The sequence below is a fragment of the Oncorhynchus gorbuscha genome, linkage group LG03 (assembly GCF_021184085.1).
Source record: "Oncorhynchus gorbuscha isolate QuinsamMale2020 ecotype Even-year linkage group LG03, OgorEven_v1.0, whole genome shotgun sequence".
NCBI lineage: Eukaryota > Metazoa > Chordata > Actinopteri > Salmoniformes > Salmonidae > Oncorhynchus > Oncorhynchus gorbuscha.
This window is the reverse complement of record NC_060175.1, coordinates 74,773,671-74,790,976: the sequence shown is the minus strand read 5'-3', so window position 1 is coordinate 74,790,976 and position 17,306 is coordinate 74,773,671. Positions and strand designations below refer to the sequence as shown.

At 41.0% G+C, this 17,306-nt stretch overlaps 2 protein-coding genes across 6 annotated transcripts in view; one reads left to right on the top strand and one right to left on the bottom strand.

Moving 5' to 3' along the window:
- The window catches only part of klhl17 (kelch-like family member 17), a 33,269-nt gene extending 23,496 nt beyond the window's left edge, over positions 1-9,773 (bottom strand). Inside the window, exons 1-5 of one of the 5 annotated variants that reach the window (XM_046343702.1) lie at positions 9,331-9,773; positions 2,403-2,481; positions 1,488-1,752; positions 978-1,046; positions 294-415 (exon numbers count right to left, since the gene is read on the bottom strand). In XM_046343702.1, the coding sequence (XP_046199658.1) occupies positions 294-415; positions 978-1,046; positions 1,488-1,701 (405 nt within the window). In that variant the 5' untranslated portion in view covers positions 1,702-1,752; positions 2,403-2,481; positions 9,331-9,773. The remainder of the gene's footprint in view (positions 1-293; positions 416-977; positions 1,047-1,487; positions 1,753-2,402; positions 2,482-9,330) is intronic. The other 4 variants (XM_046343701.1, XM_046343703.1, XM_046343704.1 and 1 more) reach the window with 4 other exon arrangements.
- Positions 9,774-14,410: 4,637 nt separating this feature from the next.
- noc2l (NOC2-like nucleolar associated transcriptional repressor) overlaps positions 14,411-17,306 on the top strand; it is a 35,341-nt gene continuing 32,445 nt past the window's right edge. The window contains 6 exon segments of the mRNA XM_046343700.1: positions 14,411-14,556; positions 15,068-15,208; positions 15,336-15,522; positions 15,815-15,934; positions 16,323-16,437; positions 16,539-16,629. Coding sequence (XP_046199656.1) covers positions 14,531-14,556; positions 15,068-15,208; positions 15,336-15,522; positions 15,815-15,934; positions 16,323-16,437; positions 16,539-16,629 — 680 coding nt within the window. The 5' untranslated portion in view covers positions 14,411-14,530.

The following is a 17,306-nucleotide window of genomic DNA, read 5'->3' as shown; positions in this document are numbered from 1 at the left end:
AGATATTACAACAAGAGTAAAATACATCTTAAACCCTGACCGATTTTGTGCCTTCCACAAACTTCTGAGTAACTCTGACGCTAACCCTTCGCTAGGTACCAGCGGTCAGAGAAAAAGATACGCTTAATAAAATGTTTTCAAGACTACCATTTAGAATAATGACGGTACATTAGGGCTACGTCACAAATGTCAGTCTTCCCTACATACTACTTTTCACCAGAGTATTATGCAATGCACATAAGTAGTGCACTCTATAGGGAATAGGGTGTTATTTTAGACACTTTTCTTCCTACCTGCACGTTGCCCTCCCCCACCACGATTTCTGCCGTGTAGGCATACTGAACCAGCTGTTCCAATGCCTGGGGGTCAATGTCATGCAGGGTCACGTGGGTCTGACGACTCTCCGACATCTCATCTGTATGACCAGAGGCAGACAGAGTTTTCCACTTAATAAAGTCTGAAATACATGTGCCTGTGTCTGTGCGGACAATCCAATACAACACTCATCTCTACGTACATTTAACTGAAAAGAAAAGAGAGAGTGTGGTGTGTATGTTTAACATGGTATACTCTAATTGTCACATACAGTATATCTCACATAGAGCACTTCTATCTCCCATAAGACGCACATTCTTATAGGGCAGTCACTGCATAGCACTCATTTGTAGCAGTCTGTGTGATCAATTGTTTTGACTGTCAGACAATATTTGTGTAATTCTGATCCCTGGATCTATGCAGCGCTTGCACTAAGCCAAACGCTGGTGAAGAAGCATGATCACAGCAGCATGGAAGGGAGTTCAATTGTGCCAAAAGATCAAAAAGAGCCATCACGCACGCACAGGCACACCAGCGTTTTGTTTATATTGATTAGATTTGTCAGCTATATCAGAAGATTTGTATAGGCCTAGGTTTAAAGCATGGTCAGTTGAAAAGAAGCCTAATGGGAAGTCTTAACACCTCTCTCTCCAGGGACATACCCTCACAAAGCTCTAGTCTGAGCTGCAGGATGGAGGATGAAAACTTGGACACACACCTCACCTGGTGACCTATGACCCCAACAGGAAAGAGAACGCACACAAACAGGGAGGAGGAAGGAAGTGGTCACTGGTGAGGAAGTAAGAGCAAACAAATGAGGTGTTGCTCACAAGGTGAGATGCCACTCACACATTGAGCGAAAATGTAGCACAGTTCAAAGCACAATTCATTTAAGCATCAACCAAGAATCGCCAAAAACATGTCACACACCACTTTGTTCATGGTTCTAATAATTTAAACACATCCAATTTGTTTATATTCCGTAGCAATGGAGAATCGTGCAAGCTTCAATAGTGTAATGAGGCGTGGAAGAGAGACAGCTAGGGTAAAGAGAGTAAGACGGTGGCTAAAAGGGGGTGACTAACACGAGGGGTGAACACTTGTGAAGGCGTGGACGAACGGAAGCGCAGTCCCAGTAGCAGGGAGAGCAAACTCCACGGAGGGATACTTACTTGTAAACATGGCATGGAAGTAGGGACTGCAGGAGGCCAGCACCACCTTGTGCGCCTTGATCTCCTTGTTGGAGACGTGCAGCACGATGTCGCAGAGCAGGCCACGCTGGCGCATCCTGTTCATGGACACAAACGAGTCGTGGTAGTGGCGCTTGGAGTTGTGCGAGATGCTGTGGCCATCACGGTTCAGCAGCTGCATGCCCCCCTCCATCATGGTGCCGTGGTCAGCAGCAGCCGGCTCCTGCCTGGGCCTCACTCTGGGCGACTGTGACACACAAGAAGAGCCATTTTGGTTTATTCCATACAAATACAACGAAATTCAATTGACCCCGATTTGATACAAATACCCCCTGGCTGAATTATTATTATTTTATCTAATAGGCTACTGATTGTGTCATAGATCAGCAGATTGTGTTAGTGTTGTCACGATACCAGAATTTTGACTTCGATGCCGGTACCAGGTTTAGTGTCACAGTACTCTATACCAAAACGACACCACGGCGGCATAAACAAAAAAGGCATATTAGCCAAAGTCACAGAATGGCACTTGATGCAGAGAGAAACTCAGCTACTGCTCTGTTCAATTGTTTGGCGTCTTCTGTATCATTATATTACATTTTCTTCGAGTCAAAATTCTTCAGACAGCATTGTATGCATTAATGAATCCATTTGACTTTGTTTTTACCGATCTAACAACATAATGGTAATCATTTATTTGTATGGTAAATCTCTATAGATGACAATGGCACTGCAATGGATAGCTGCCGTTTTACAGGCTCCTGATCAATTCTGCTATTTTGTGAGTATTTTGTGAGTATTTTTGCGCTGATCTGAACTCTGTTTGTACATGAGGTTTCCGCCATCTTTTCTTCTGACCGAAAAGAGCTTCTGGACATCAGAACAGCGATCACTAACCTCGATTTGGATGATGATTTCTACTTCAACAAGTCGGCAGTGCAGGATAATCTGCTCACCCCAGACAAGGCCCTAATCCCTGAGACTCGGGAAAGGAAGGTACTGTGTTAGAGAGGCCGACTTGCAGGCACCCTGACAAAACTACGTTGGCGAGTAAATAAACCGCCTTTTCCCTCCATTCTATTGGCAAAATAACTCATCGCTGGAGAACTGTTTTATCCTATATTTCTCAGAGTCGTGGCTGAACAAGGACATGGATAATATACATCTAGTTGGTTTTCTATGCACCAGCAGGACAGAAAGGTTCCCTGGGGGAGGTGTGTCTCTTTGTTAACAACAGCTGGTGCGCAATCTCTAAAATTAAGTCAATCTCGAGGTACTGCTCACCCAAGTTAGAATACCTCATGATAAACCGTAGAACAGGGATCATCAATTTGACTAAGATTTTTTTTATTGAGTGGATGATCGGAAGATAATTACAAATAATTTGTAGACTGCAAGTTGACTACAAGAAGCCCAAACAGAGATAATATTTGACTAAAACATAATCATTTCAAACCTTACTTATATTGGTATATGATCACGTGTCTCTCTATTATGCGTGGAAATAATTGGGAACAGATGTCCCAAATTAAAATCACTTGGAGCTGATTTCCTGGTGGTAAAGAAAAGAAAGTACAGTGCGGAGAACAAGTATGCTGATTTTGCAGTTATTCCTACTTACAAAGCATGTAGAGGTCTGTCATTTTTATCATAGCTACACCTCAACTGTGAGAGACGGAATCTAAAACAAATTTTAAAAATCACATTGTATGATTTTTAAGTAATTAATTTGCATTTCATGACATAAGTATTTGATCACCTACCAACCAGAAATGAGGGTCCACATACTTTTGACCAAGTAGTGTATTTACTACAGAACAAACATAACAGGATAAAAACAAAAGAATAACAATAAAAAATGTAAGACTCAAAAAAGCACCCTAATGAAAAGCCAAGCTAAAAAGGTGTGTTTTAAGATCTCTTTGAAATATGTCCACAGTTTCAGCCCCCATCAGGTGCTCTGGCAAGCTATTCCAGACGCAGGGGGCATAGTAACTAAAGGTAACTAAAAGGCCAGTGCCAGAGAATCTGAGAACCTGAGGGACTTACTGGGTACACAACGCAACAGCACGTCTGATATGTATTGGGCTGCACAATAGGAGATCGATTTCAAAACCAACTGGATAACAGTAACACTATCTTGTTTTTGTCATGTCTTTGGCTATGCCGGATTAAGTGATATCAGGTCGCAATTGTAAATGAGAACTTGTTCTCAACTTGCCTACCTGGTTAAATAAAGGTGAAATAAATAAAATAAATACAAATATGACATGCTATTCTATAAAATCCTTTCTCAGTAATTAATATTACCTGATTGAGCTAATCATGTAAATGTAATTAACTAGAGAGTCGGGGCACCACAAAATAATATTTATAGAGCTGTTATCTTCCAAATAAACTCTTAAAGACCTAGTAATATTTTACATGAATAGCAGTCAATATTAATCGTCACCTTAATTCAGTCTCATCAGAAAGTTGTGAATTCTTGGTCATCTTCATGAACCGTGGCTAACAAGTTGAATTAGTAATACAAAATTGGGTTTAATTATTTATTTACTAAATACCTAACTAAATCAAACAGAATTACATATACACAGAATGAATTATACCTTGATTACAAATTATGTCATAAAGGAAAACGTCCCTGGTGGACGGAACAGATATGACAGCTGGTTACACAAAAGAAAAGGGTCTGGGTTTGAGTGAAAGAGCGGGAAAACTGAGGAACAAAGGGCGAAGCTGTGCTATCATAAATACAGTAAATATCTTATGCATACCACCCATTTGGAAAGGGAAAATGCAATAAATATTTTCTCTGAGCTGCGCCTCGGTAGGTTGGTGGTATGGAAGGCCGTGTTGCCCAACCGAGTCCTTTGAAGAATGTCTCTGGTGGTAAATTGGATATGTTGTAGTAACATTGTTGTGTGGTAGATGGGTTACTCTGTCTGTTCTTTCCTAGCCTACGTTTGCAGCTGCTGTTGCTAACTCAACGGCTAGGAGGTATCACTTTTGTAGTGAATAAGAGTTCAAAGTTCATACCATTCGCAACCAAAGCTCACGCTGAGGTTGGCTTCGTTCTGTAGTTATTATCTGAACCATTCTGACATCGGACCGTCATCCTCACATCCTCGGAACAGGAGGTTACATTTTCGTCAAGGCTTTATATAGTGGAGCGAGAAGGGTGTGTTTGAAAAGTTTTATAACCCATGTCTTATCACAGGGGCGGGCCACTGACTGAGCAGAGCTCTAACCTTATGAAAACCCAAAGCTCTCATTTGGAAGCTAAAATTACATTTAATCTCTTCACCAATAATTTTATATTCAAACATTTAAATTGAACAACAATTCCATGTGACTCCGATAACTACAATGTGCAGACTTTCCACTGTAGAGTTTGTCATCCTGTCATTAATAAGAATGTCTCAGATGACAACCGAACTGACATCATATTCATTAAGTACCACCGCATATGTTCAATTGGTCGGATTACCAGAATATAGTTCAATTCCCCCCACCTTCTGATGTTCCCAGAATCTCTATGTTAACCAAGGGGTTTTCAAATGTCACATCAGTAGGGTAGAGAGAGGAAAAAGGGGGAAGAGGTATTTATGACTGTCAGAAACCTACCCCCAGGCCAACGTCATGACACTTTGGATCTTCATGCCTGATAACCTAGGGCCTTTAAGAATCCACTGTCTATGTGTGCTATAGATTCCATAGACTCTATGGAGACGTTGTACTAAATATATCAGTGTAGGAGGCATTAGTTTTAACTGTGCAGTGCACAAAAATATCCTTTAACAAATGTATTGTTTAACCATAGACTGAGAAGCATGTCAAATGTCACCACTGCTGCATAGGGCTTCTGTCACACACACACACACACACACACACACACACACACACACACACACACACACACACACACACACACACACACACACACACACACACACACACACACACACACACACACACACACACACACACACACCATGTTCTAATGCCCAGGGCAAATAGCTGGCATCAGGCCATTTTGCACATTGGTACTTTGCAAACGTTAAAATGACATTTAAGCAGCAGAGGCTCCTTGGGGGAGGACTGTCCTGCTCTGAAGAATTTCTGATTTTTTTTTTTATGTTCCTTTTTAGATAACACTATACTAAATATATGCATGTCACCAAATAAGTGATTAAAACATATTGTTTTGCAATGAAGGTCCACAGTAGCCCCAACATCAGTCTGTAGGGTAGCACCATGTTGTAGCCGAAGGACAGCTAGCTTCCATCCTCCTCTGGGTGCATTGACTTCAGCACAAAACCTAGAAGGCTTGTAGTTCTCACCCCCTTCCATAGACTTACACAGTAATTATGACAACATCCTCCAACCAATCTTGAGCTCTTGCAGCATGAACTGACATGTCTCCCCACAATCAAATGATTCTAAAATTAATCTAGTACTGAAAGCATAAGCTATAGCTAGCTAGCACTGCAGTGCATAAAATGTGGTTGCAAGAAAGAGAGAACCAGTTAAATTTCATATTTCCACTTAGCTAGTGAATGCAGCTAGCTAGTTTAGCCTACTCAAACACCTGGCTCAAACAGAGAGGGATGCAATGTTAGCTAGCTGCCTATAGCTATCCAACACTTGAAGTCTTCCAAGTCAAGGTAAGATTTTGGTTTTATGAATTTATTGCCACCGAAGCCTGCCAGTGCAACTGCTAAACTATTTTCTGACTGTATACAGTACTGCATGATTGTAGCAGGTTTACTAACACTTTAGATCTAGTAGCTATGTTGACTATGGCGTTATAATATGGTGACAACGATGTAGGCTGTGTGTAGAGGTTAGCAGTTATGATATGAAGGTTTGGCTTGGAAAGGTTTTTTCGCATGGTCACAGATTGCTGATGTGTTGTGCACTGAATTCCACAAGAAAAGGGAGAAGGTGAGGGAGAAGAGCACGTAGACGCAAGAAGAAATTATTCCACAATCAAAGAGATCATTCTGTAACGCGGTTTCAGGGGTTGTGTTGTGGATGGACGGTATGTGCCTGCGAGGTTTCCGTGTTTTCTGGCTAGCAGGACCATAGACAGCAATGGGAAGTATTCCCCAGAGGCAGGACCATGGACAGCTCAGGCAAAACTTCAGGACTGCAGCAGAACAGCCACACCTGTCTCCAGTTGTATTTAGAGACTAAACTGCAGACAGGTGAAACCAATCAGGGCCTCTGCTTAAACACGTTCTGGGTTTGCTTTCTTGCCCTTTTTAAAATTTTATTTGACCCCAGCTGTTGAAGGAACAGGAGGCTATTGGAGAGACTGAGCATACAGTGGAGAAGGTGGTTTACCGGAATAAAGGAACTGATGATTTCAACACGGAGTGAACCCCCAAAGACCAAGATTGGAGGACTGGTGACGATGTATTTACTTTGCTTGTTTGAGTTTTGTATATCACGAACTCTGCCGGTACCTGATAAAATAAACCATGTTAACCCTTCACGTGGACTGGTGGTATGCGTTTGTGTAAACCCTGCCCTGCAAAGATCATGCTGCTGAAACCGCCACAGTATTCAGACCCCCTCCCAATTTCCACATTTTGTTACTTTACAGCCTTATTCTAAAATGTATTAGATAAATGTCCTCAATCTACACACAATACCCCATAATGACAACGTGAAAACAGGTTCAGAGATTCTTGCTAATGTATATAAAAAATGATACCTTATTTACATAAGTATTCAGGACCCCTTGCTATGAGACGCAATTGAGCTCAGGTGTATCCTGTTTCCATTGATTATCCTTGATGTTTCTACAAATTGATTGGAGTCCACCTGTGGTAAATTCTATTGATTGGACATGATTTGGAATGGCACGCACCCGTCTATATAAAAGGTCTCACAGTTGATAATGCATCTCAGAACACAAACCAAGCCATGAAGTCAAAGGAATTGTCCGTAGAGCTCAGAGACAGGATCGTATTGACACACAGGTCTGGGGAAGTGTACCAAAATATTTCTGCAGCACTGAAGGTCCAAGAATACAGTGTCCTCCATCATACTTACATGGCGGTTCCGAACTAATTCCAAGACTCACCCTAGAGCTGGCCGCCCAGCCAAACAGAGCAATCGGGGAAGGGCCTTGGTCAGGGAGGTGACCAAGAACCCGATGGTCACTCTGACATAGCTCCTCTGTGGAGATGGAAGAAACTTCCATAAGGACAACCATCTCTGCAGCACTCCACTAATCAGGCCTTTTTGATAGAGTGGCCAGACGGAAGCCACTCCTCAGTAAAAGGCACATGACAGCCTGCTTGGAGTTTGACAAAAGGCACCTCTGGTCTGATCAAACCAAGATTGAAGTATTTGGCCTGAATGCCAAAGCGTCACATATGGAGGAAGCCCGGCACCATCCCTATGGTGAAGCATGGTGGTGGCAGCATCATGCAGTGGGGTTATTTTTCAGCTGCAGGGACTGCGAGACTAGTCAGGATCGAGGGAAAGGAGCAAAGTACGGCGAGATCATTGATGAAATCCTGCTCCAGAATGCTCAGGACCACAGTCTGGGGTGAAGGTTCACCTTCCAAAAGGACAATGATCCTAAACACACAGCCAAGACAATGCAGGAGTGGCTTCGGGGACAATTAAATGTCCTTGAGAGGCCCAGCCAAAGCCCGGACTTGAACCCGATTGAACAGCTCTGGAGAAACCGGAATATAGCTGTGCAGTGAAGCTACCCATCCAACCTGACAGCACTTGAGAGGGTCTGCAGAGAAGACTGGGAGAAACTCCCCAAATACAGGTGTGCCAAGCTTGCAGCATAGCACCCAATCTGACACGAGACTGTAATCATTGCCAAAAGTGCTTCAACAAAGTACTGAGTAAAGGGTCTGAATACTTATGTAAATGTAATATTTTCCGTTTTTTTTAAATACGTTTTTAAAATTCTAAAAACCTCTTTTTGCTTTGGGGTATTGTGTGTAGATTGAGTTTTAAACAACGATTAAATCCATTTTAAAAGTCAAGGGGTCTGAATACTTTCCGAAAGCACTGTTTGTAGCCGCTCTAAAGTGAACTGTTTGCGTGTGATCAGGGATGTATCAATTTCGCCGATTCTGTTAAACGTTTGTTTAACGGAACGAAACGGGCTGAACATACCTGACTGTTGGACTAAGGATTACACCCTATATCAGTTAGATGCAGTCAATAGCGTGCAAGGCGTTAACGAATGTGTCAATGTCTGCCACCTTGATTACTCAAATTTCTCTCGACTTATGAACCTGGCGTACGTTGTAAACTTTCATTCGTAGGCTAGGTTGTAGCAACTTCAAGATGGGCATAGGGAAAATCCACCTAGACCTATCGATGTTTCATTGAGCTGGGTGAATATGGTGTAATATAAATACGGCTGTTTATAAATAAACAAAAAATCTCGTCCGCCAATGCCATTGTATTTTTAACGCATACAAGATTGCCACCCCACATGAGAATGCATTTGGTCACTGCAGTAAAAGACACACCGACTGCATTATCCGCGGCCATGCCACACAAAGCTATTCCACATACACATTTCCTTTTTCGGACTCATTCAGCATTCTGGATGGCTGCTAGACATACGGCTTCAATTTATGCAGGCCATTTCCCCGTTGTGACCGTCACCATCTTTGTTCGTTTAACAACATGCATGCTGTCATCACCCCTTCTTACTTGAGCTTGTTTCTATTCATTTATATTCCTAAAGATGTGGTACTGCACCCCAACTCCCACACCATCTACTTCGAATGACAGTATCATCAGCAAGAAAATGGAGAGAAAAAAAGCCAATTACCGGTGATAAACGTTGCGGTTTCGTCGCCCCTCTTCACTGAAATGATGGGGAACGTGAAAACAACACGAGATGCATCCAAATTGATACTCTACTGCCTGTCTCGGTCCATATGAGTAAAGCATACGACAGGAAGAAAGCCTCTATTCAATCATGTTGTTGACGTACGTAAATGCAAACTGCATGAGCAATGAGTGACATCAAATGTTAAGGTGGACCTGCAGCAGTGATGCTTAGATACTATCTTGCCGCGTGGATAAAACGACATTTAGGCAGGAAATGTTTGCTGGCTGTGTAATTGTAAAACGCGTTTGTGACGTTCATAAATTATAACTACCGGTATGTCCAAGTTGCTATCTAGACCACCTTAAATCGACAGTGCGACTGCAGCCCAGTGAGCACCGTCCGACGCCAACGTCCATGGACCTTGCGATTTGGTCCGTCCACCCTTGCCTTGATTTCAACGTCTACAGACGTTTTCCGGCCTCGATTTGCCCCATTTTACATTTAAGTCATTTAGCAGACGCTCTTATCCAGAGCGACTTACAACGTAGACGTCTATGATTGGTTCCGATTTGGTCCGGTCTGAACTCGGATTTGTCCCAAACATAAACGTCTATGTTTGGGAAGTTTGGACAGCAAAGTACAGTGCAGCAGTTTTTGCCCTTGCACTACACAGCTTTTTCAAATAATCAAAGCTTGATGATTAGTTGGTTAATTGAATCAGCTGTGTAGTGCTAGGGCAAAAAAACAAAATTTAGTTTAGGAAACCATGCAGTAGAGCACAGCAGAGTACAGTAGAGCAAAGTATAGTTCAATACAGAAGAGTACAGTATAGTTCAGTACAATACAGAAGAGTACAGTATAGTTCAGTACAATACAGAAGAGTACAGTATTGATAGAGGAATTTTAAATTCCCTTATGTTTTATTGCCAAAACCAATTAAATTCGCACTCATTTCTAATTCATGATAAGTTGTAAGTTTATCATTTGCATGAATTAGCAAGAGACCAGTCTTAAAAAACAAGTTCAGCATTTATTCTCGATGAGTACTGAATGCTCACACACATTACCACAGGTTATAAACTGAAAATGACGTCAGCGTTTTCCAAACGTTCCGTTTCACAAAGAGGGCCCCTCTAATTCTCAAGCCTCCGCGTTATCAGCACGAAGTCAAGGCCAGTCAGCATAAATCAACATTCCCGACCATTTTGGAGATGGCCCGTTCCCACCACCTGGAGATTTGTACAACTGAATGAACTTAAAGAACAGACCTTCATTGTTACTTAACTTCCTGACTACATTATATACAATTGTGAAAGGGAGCAAGAGGGACAGTACATTATAGCATTTGGACTAGTCAGTTTCTGATTGGAATGTATACATAATTAGTCATTTCAAACATATTTTCCTCTATCAAGTATAGTTAAGTACAATACAGATGAGTAAAGTATAATATATTGTACAACACCCTACTGTACTGTTCTGTACTCTACCAAAATAAACTGTTCTGTACTGTACTGAACTAAACTCTACTGTGCAGTTTAAACTTGTGAAATAGACTTCTATGATTGGTTCAGATTTGGTCCGGTCCAACCAAATGTGGACGTAGAATGTATGCACACATGACTGTAAGTCGCTTTGGATAAAAGTGTCTGCTAAATGGCATATATTATTATTATTATTATTGTTTGGGGATGGAGCTCATTAGAATAATATCCAGCTGGCTTTGCAAGAGTTAATTTACATTTACAGCATATGCTCTTATCCAGAGTGAATTACAGTCAGTGTATTCAACTAAGGTAGATAAACAACCACAGATCACAGTCATAGCAAGAAAGACGTTTCTGTAACAGTTACTGAGAATGTTATAAAAGTATTTTTGCCCCTGTTGGTCTGAAAACTTTGAACATGGTCACTGCCAGTTCTAAAACAAGCAATAATAAATAGTCCATACTGCAATCTTCAGTTTGCTGCATTTTCCTATTTTATTGGAATTGTTTTAATGTGATATAATGCTTTCTTCATTGACATGTAGAGATAAGTGAATGTTGAAATTTGGCCATAGAAACAATGACCAAGAAAATATGAAATTTCAACATCTGTAAAATACACATTTTCAACATCTGGAAAATACATATCCCCTAAACACATGTAAATATTGGACTATAAATTGTGCCATCCTGTATTATACTAAAATGTTTATTCTATTCTACTGAGCCATTTTATGTCTGTATTCTTATCTTTTATTATTTATAATTTTTGTTGGATTGTTGCGAAGGAACCTGCAAGTAAGCAATTTGTTGGTTCGTGTATACCATGTGCATGCTGTACATATGACTAATACAACTTGAAACTTCTATAAAAGACGACTTTTAGAAGTCTTTTTAATATCATTTTGCTCACTGGGAGGCTACTGTGGACCTTCTGGCCACTCAAGAAGGCACATAACATTATCACAAAACATAACCTCCAGCAAATGTTCTTCCTCTATCAAGTCCAGTGGTATTGAAACTTTTTCAGTGGGGACCCAGTCTTTTCCAGAAGAATTTCTATATACACCATTTTTTCAGCAAGAATTTCTTGCGACCCCACCCTACCCCAAATCTAATAACCATAAACCTTTCCAACCATCTAATAACCATAAAATTGGTACATAAACATATATTTGACCTGCGTGCTCAGTCCCCTCCTGTAGTCCCTGTTCACCCACGACTGCATGGCCAGGCACAACTCCAACACCATTATTAAGTTTGCAGTGGTAGGCCTCATCACCGACAACGACGAGACAGCCTATAGGGAGGAGGTCAGAGACCTGGCCGGGTGGTGCCAGAATAACAACCTATCCCTCATTAGGGCAGCAGGGTAGTGGTTAGAGTGTTGGACTAGTAACCGAATCCCTGAGCTGACAAGGTACAAATCTGTCATTCTGCCCCTCAACAGGCATTTAACCCACTGTTCCTATGCCATCATTGAAAATAAGAATTTGTTCTTAACTGACTTGCCTAGTTAATTAAATAAAGGTTTTTTAAAATGTACACTACCTTAATTGGCCAGACCACCCAGTGCCGACCAAGATGTACTACCGGGCTATCTGCAGTGTCTCACCAACCCCTCTATTACGCTACTGCAACTCTCTGTTCATCATATATGCATAGTCACTTTAATAATTTCCACATGCACATACTACCTCAATCAGCCTGACTAACCAGTGTCGGAATATAGCCTCGCTACTGTTATTTTCCAGTCTTTTTACTGTTGTTTTATTTCTTTACTTACCTATTGTTCACCTAATACCTTTTTTTGCACTATTGGTTGGAGCCTGTAAGTAAACATTTCACTGTAAGGTCTACACACACCTGTTGTATTCGAAGCACGTGACAAATACAATTTGATATGACTTTATTCAATTCATTACACTTAGCTCTTAACAAAATTAAAACAATAAAACAAATGACTCAATAAAATTGTATTTTTCGAATTCATCTTTCTCAAAAACGTTTGTATATTGTCCCATAAAATAAGATGTACTATTTTTTGTTTCGCTGACCCCACTGCACTTCCCCGCGACCTCAACTTTGAACACCACCGGTCTAGACAGACAAGAACTTCGATAGACCAGTGACGCAATCAGGACGTCCGATCCGATATATCCGATTTGTCAAGATCACGTTCCAACAGAAACGAGTCTGGTTTCCCACGAGATTAACATTAAAGAAACTAGACTAGTCTTCCAGATGGCTAGCTAAAGGTTTTTCCTTTCATCTGTGGCTAAAGCATAACTAGCATCGATATTGCTGCAATAGCTATCTTCTTACCTAGCGAGCGAGACACCGGCCGCCTTGACAAATTACATGGCGATGTTGGGATTCAGCTAGTTAGCTTGCAATCAAGACTCACCAGCTGTCGTCTGTGTCGCAAGGACAGCACAAATGTATTTTTATTTGTAACCTTTTGCAGTTACTCGCTAACCCAACAATATGGTGTTGTCCACAAAGTGCAGCATGTAAGAGATTCAATTTATCAGTCTTGAATTGTTAATTATCACTTCAACATCCCATGTCGCATCAAAGCAATGCATTTTATCTAAGGTTACAGTATACTGCTGCACACACAAATGACACCGAAAAGTAACGTTACTTAGCCTGAAAGGGGAAACTAGTTAACGTTAGCTATGTGCATTTTAAACCCGTATTTATATTTGACAAAAAAACACAGAAAGTAAAGTAAACTGATACATGTTGTGCTATTGCTTATGATAACGATTGAGAAACTCAATACAACATATATTTTGATTAACAACCTCTGCAAAATCTACTGGATTTGCTAACACATTTTAGTTGTAACGTCATAACATGCGTCAGAATGGTGGCGTTCGAGGTCGTTTTGTCACCGTACGCAGATTATCAATTTCACAATGATTGGAGAATCATTTAATGCCTCAAGAACCACATTCATACAATACAAACAATGTGAACGACCAGTGGGTTGCAAACCCGGATATCATGCCAGAGGAGCGCATAAACCTGCTAAACTATACCTGAATATTAATACATCCGACCCTCCTGACACCACGACAGTTTCCCCCACACAAAACGACTAACAATTTACATCGGCCCAATTAAGTGGTCACCGTGGCATGCCCACATTTCACCTACGGGACTCCAAACTGAAATTCACATACAAGGGACAGTACTTAAATCGGCCAACCTTGAAGAAATATAAATGTATCGACTAGGGGAGCAGTCAATACAACTCTCCAGGTCAAAGCAGGCAACTGATGCAAGGTATAATAATAACCCGTGTGGTCACCAAACCACCTATGTTACCATTTGATCTTGTACTCAGGGTAGACCACACATATGTTGTATCCCAAAATTACATATCGCGCCATTGTCTTTTAAACGGGAGCGTGTCCACCTGTACATGTGTGCGACAGACTCATCCGAGGCACACAGAGCTCCGCTGTGACGATCATTGTTTGCACCAGCATCTCCTGCCCACCAGAACTGTCTTTCTTTTCACAAACTCTTCAGGTCACAGGTAAATTAATCTTGCGTGTATGGTCATCAAACCATCTGTCTCGAGCAATTTTGACGCTGGTGTGCAGCGCGACACAAAAAAAAGACGAGCTGGAACGCCCCAACAGACTAACACCATTGCATTGTGGGAACAGAATTGGTAGTCACGTTTTTGATCCAGCATGGCAGGAAAACAGAAAAGCAAAAGGTAAATTGCTCACAGTGAAATATGGGTACTGAACACATTTGTTCTATGAAATAACAATGTAGCGAGTTTCTTTGTATATTGTACATGTCTAGTGTTTCGTGTCGTACTTTATTTGCCTTGGAATGTTAAAAGTGGAGTTGATAGCGCACTTTAAATAATCGTTAGCCTTTGCTAATAGTTAGCTAGTTTGCTTGGTTAGAAATGGTTGACATGCTCGCTAACCAAGTTAGTTGAGTGAGTGAGTGATCAACATGTTACTTCCCCTGTTCTGTTTTCAAGTTTGTTTTGGCATGGTTTATTGAAATTTACTGTTAAACGGATCCAACTAACTAGCTAATTTAGCCAACTAAACTAACTTTACTCGCCATCATTGTCACTGCAGAGAGACTTGTAAACGTATCTGATAAAATTCGCTAGCTTGTTTAAATGTAGCTAAGTAACTGATATTTGACTTTGTAATTAAATATCTTAATGTTTGCTATATTGGCTGTTTATTGTTTCTATGTTGCAGGAAGTTGGAGGACCTCAGTGTGGACGAGTTCCTGCTATCTGGCTTTGACTCGGCAGGTGAGGCTGATTCTGAGGATGACACACCTACCCGAAATGGACAGAAATCCAAGAAGAAAGCAGGGCAATCCGCAGCTCAAGACAAGTAAGTGTTTCTCACTTCTTCATTCAGTGTCTGCCCCAGATACTTTAGTATACCCTAAAAATACAAATGTCCTCCCAGGTCACCTGGTCGAATGTTATTTAATAAATGAGTATGTCCTGTCTTGCAGGGGTGATGACAAAAAGAAAGGCAAGGCTTCTCAGCACAAAGACTCGCTGTCAAGGCTAAAAAGTAAAGATCCAGAGTTCTATAAGTTTTTGCAGAAGAACGACCAGACCCTGCTCAACTTTGACGACACCGACAGCTCCGAGGATGAGGAAGAGCGGAAGTACCACACGCTGCCCAAACAACTGGAGGTACCAGGGCTTTGATTTTGACAAATGTTTAATGATCTGAAACTGTAAATCAAATGATGTATAGAGTGACTATAGAGTGAGATTCCTGATCTAAAAGGGTAGCCTATGCTTGACTAAACCAGCAGCATTAGAGAGGAACATCTCATTTTACACTTGTAAATGTCCAATTTGGGGATGCGGATTTTACACTCAACGTGTATTCGTTATTTTATATTTCTTAGCATGTTTTTTGTCTCTATAATGCCATTTACATTTTTCAGAATGTTAACTTTAAGGTTATGTGTGACTGTAGGAGGCCAGTTCTGATGATGATGATGAGGAACAAGGAGAGTCCACCAAGAAATCCAAGAAGACAGCAGAGGCCATCAAAGTCACAGAGAAAATGGTTGACGAGTGGCAAGCCGCAATCAAGGTAAGACTTACCTACAGACTATCCACCGAACATAGACCGCAACCTTTTTCCTCTACCAGACTTTGGGTGTAGTCATTGTAAACAGACTACACCGGGATGCCGGTTGCATAATGGCCATTTTCAATAACCAACATTTGATGCATATTTTGTCTCTGCAAATAGAATAGGGCTTTGTCCCATCTTCCACCTCTCAAACCTCTGGGTTAACTACCGTCCGTCCCATGAGTGTCGTGATTGAAAAACTATGCCTACCAGGCAGCATTAATTAGGAAGGAAAAACATATTATTATATGAGGTCAAGAGGCTTTTGTTTCTACTGTACCACAATACCAGTGCTTTTGCCCTTCATTCTTGTGTCTTTACTTGCCTCCCATCCCTTTGTCTTCAGGATGAGCCTACACCTCGCCTCTTCAGAGAGATCACACAGGCCTTCAAGGCTGCCGTGGCGACCACCAAAGGAGAAGGGGGAGATCCGTGTCGATACAAAGTGGCCGACAGTTCAGGTAGGGATCATACCCTCCATGAGTGTGTATTTAGTAGTGTCAACATACTTTAGCCCCAAGGACGATGATATCATTTGTGGTGTGTGTGTGTTTTCCAATAGTGTTCAACGCCTTGGTCCTGTTCTGTATCCGAGACGTGTACGTGGCTCTGCAGAGGATGCTCAACCTAAAGCCAGATAAAGACCAGAAGAAGTAATAAATGGAGACCTTTCTTCTTTACATAAGCTTTAACCATTTCCCTGATGCTTAGTTTTGAGTAGAAAATTGCTAACCCGATTAACCAACAAGCCAGTGTATTTTATTATTTGTGCCAAGGTGATTTAATTTGTTTTAGGTGTATCCATTTTAGAGGTAGACCGATTATGATTTTTCAACACTGATACCGATCATTGGAGGACCCGAAAAAAGCCGATACTGATTAAACGGCCGATTTTGTATTTAAAAAAAAAAAAAAAATATATATATATATATTACAATTATTTGTAATAATGACAATTACAACAATACTGAATGAACACTTATTTTAACTTAATATAATACATCAATACAAATCCATTTAGGCTCAAATAAATAAACATGTTCAATTTGGTTTAAATAATGCAAAAACAAAGTGTTGGAGAAGTAAAAGTACAATATGTGTCATGTAAAAAAGCTAATGTTTGAGTTCCTTGCTGAGAACATATGAAACATATTGATTTATGATTATATGCCATTTAGCAGACGCTTTTATCCAAAGCGACTTACAGTCATGTGTGCATACATTCTACGTATGGGTGGTCCCGGGGACCCTGGCGAAGCTTCCTTTAAACATGAGACTTCAATATTCCAAGGTAAGAGGTTTTAGGTTGTAGTTACTATAGGAATTATAG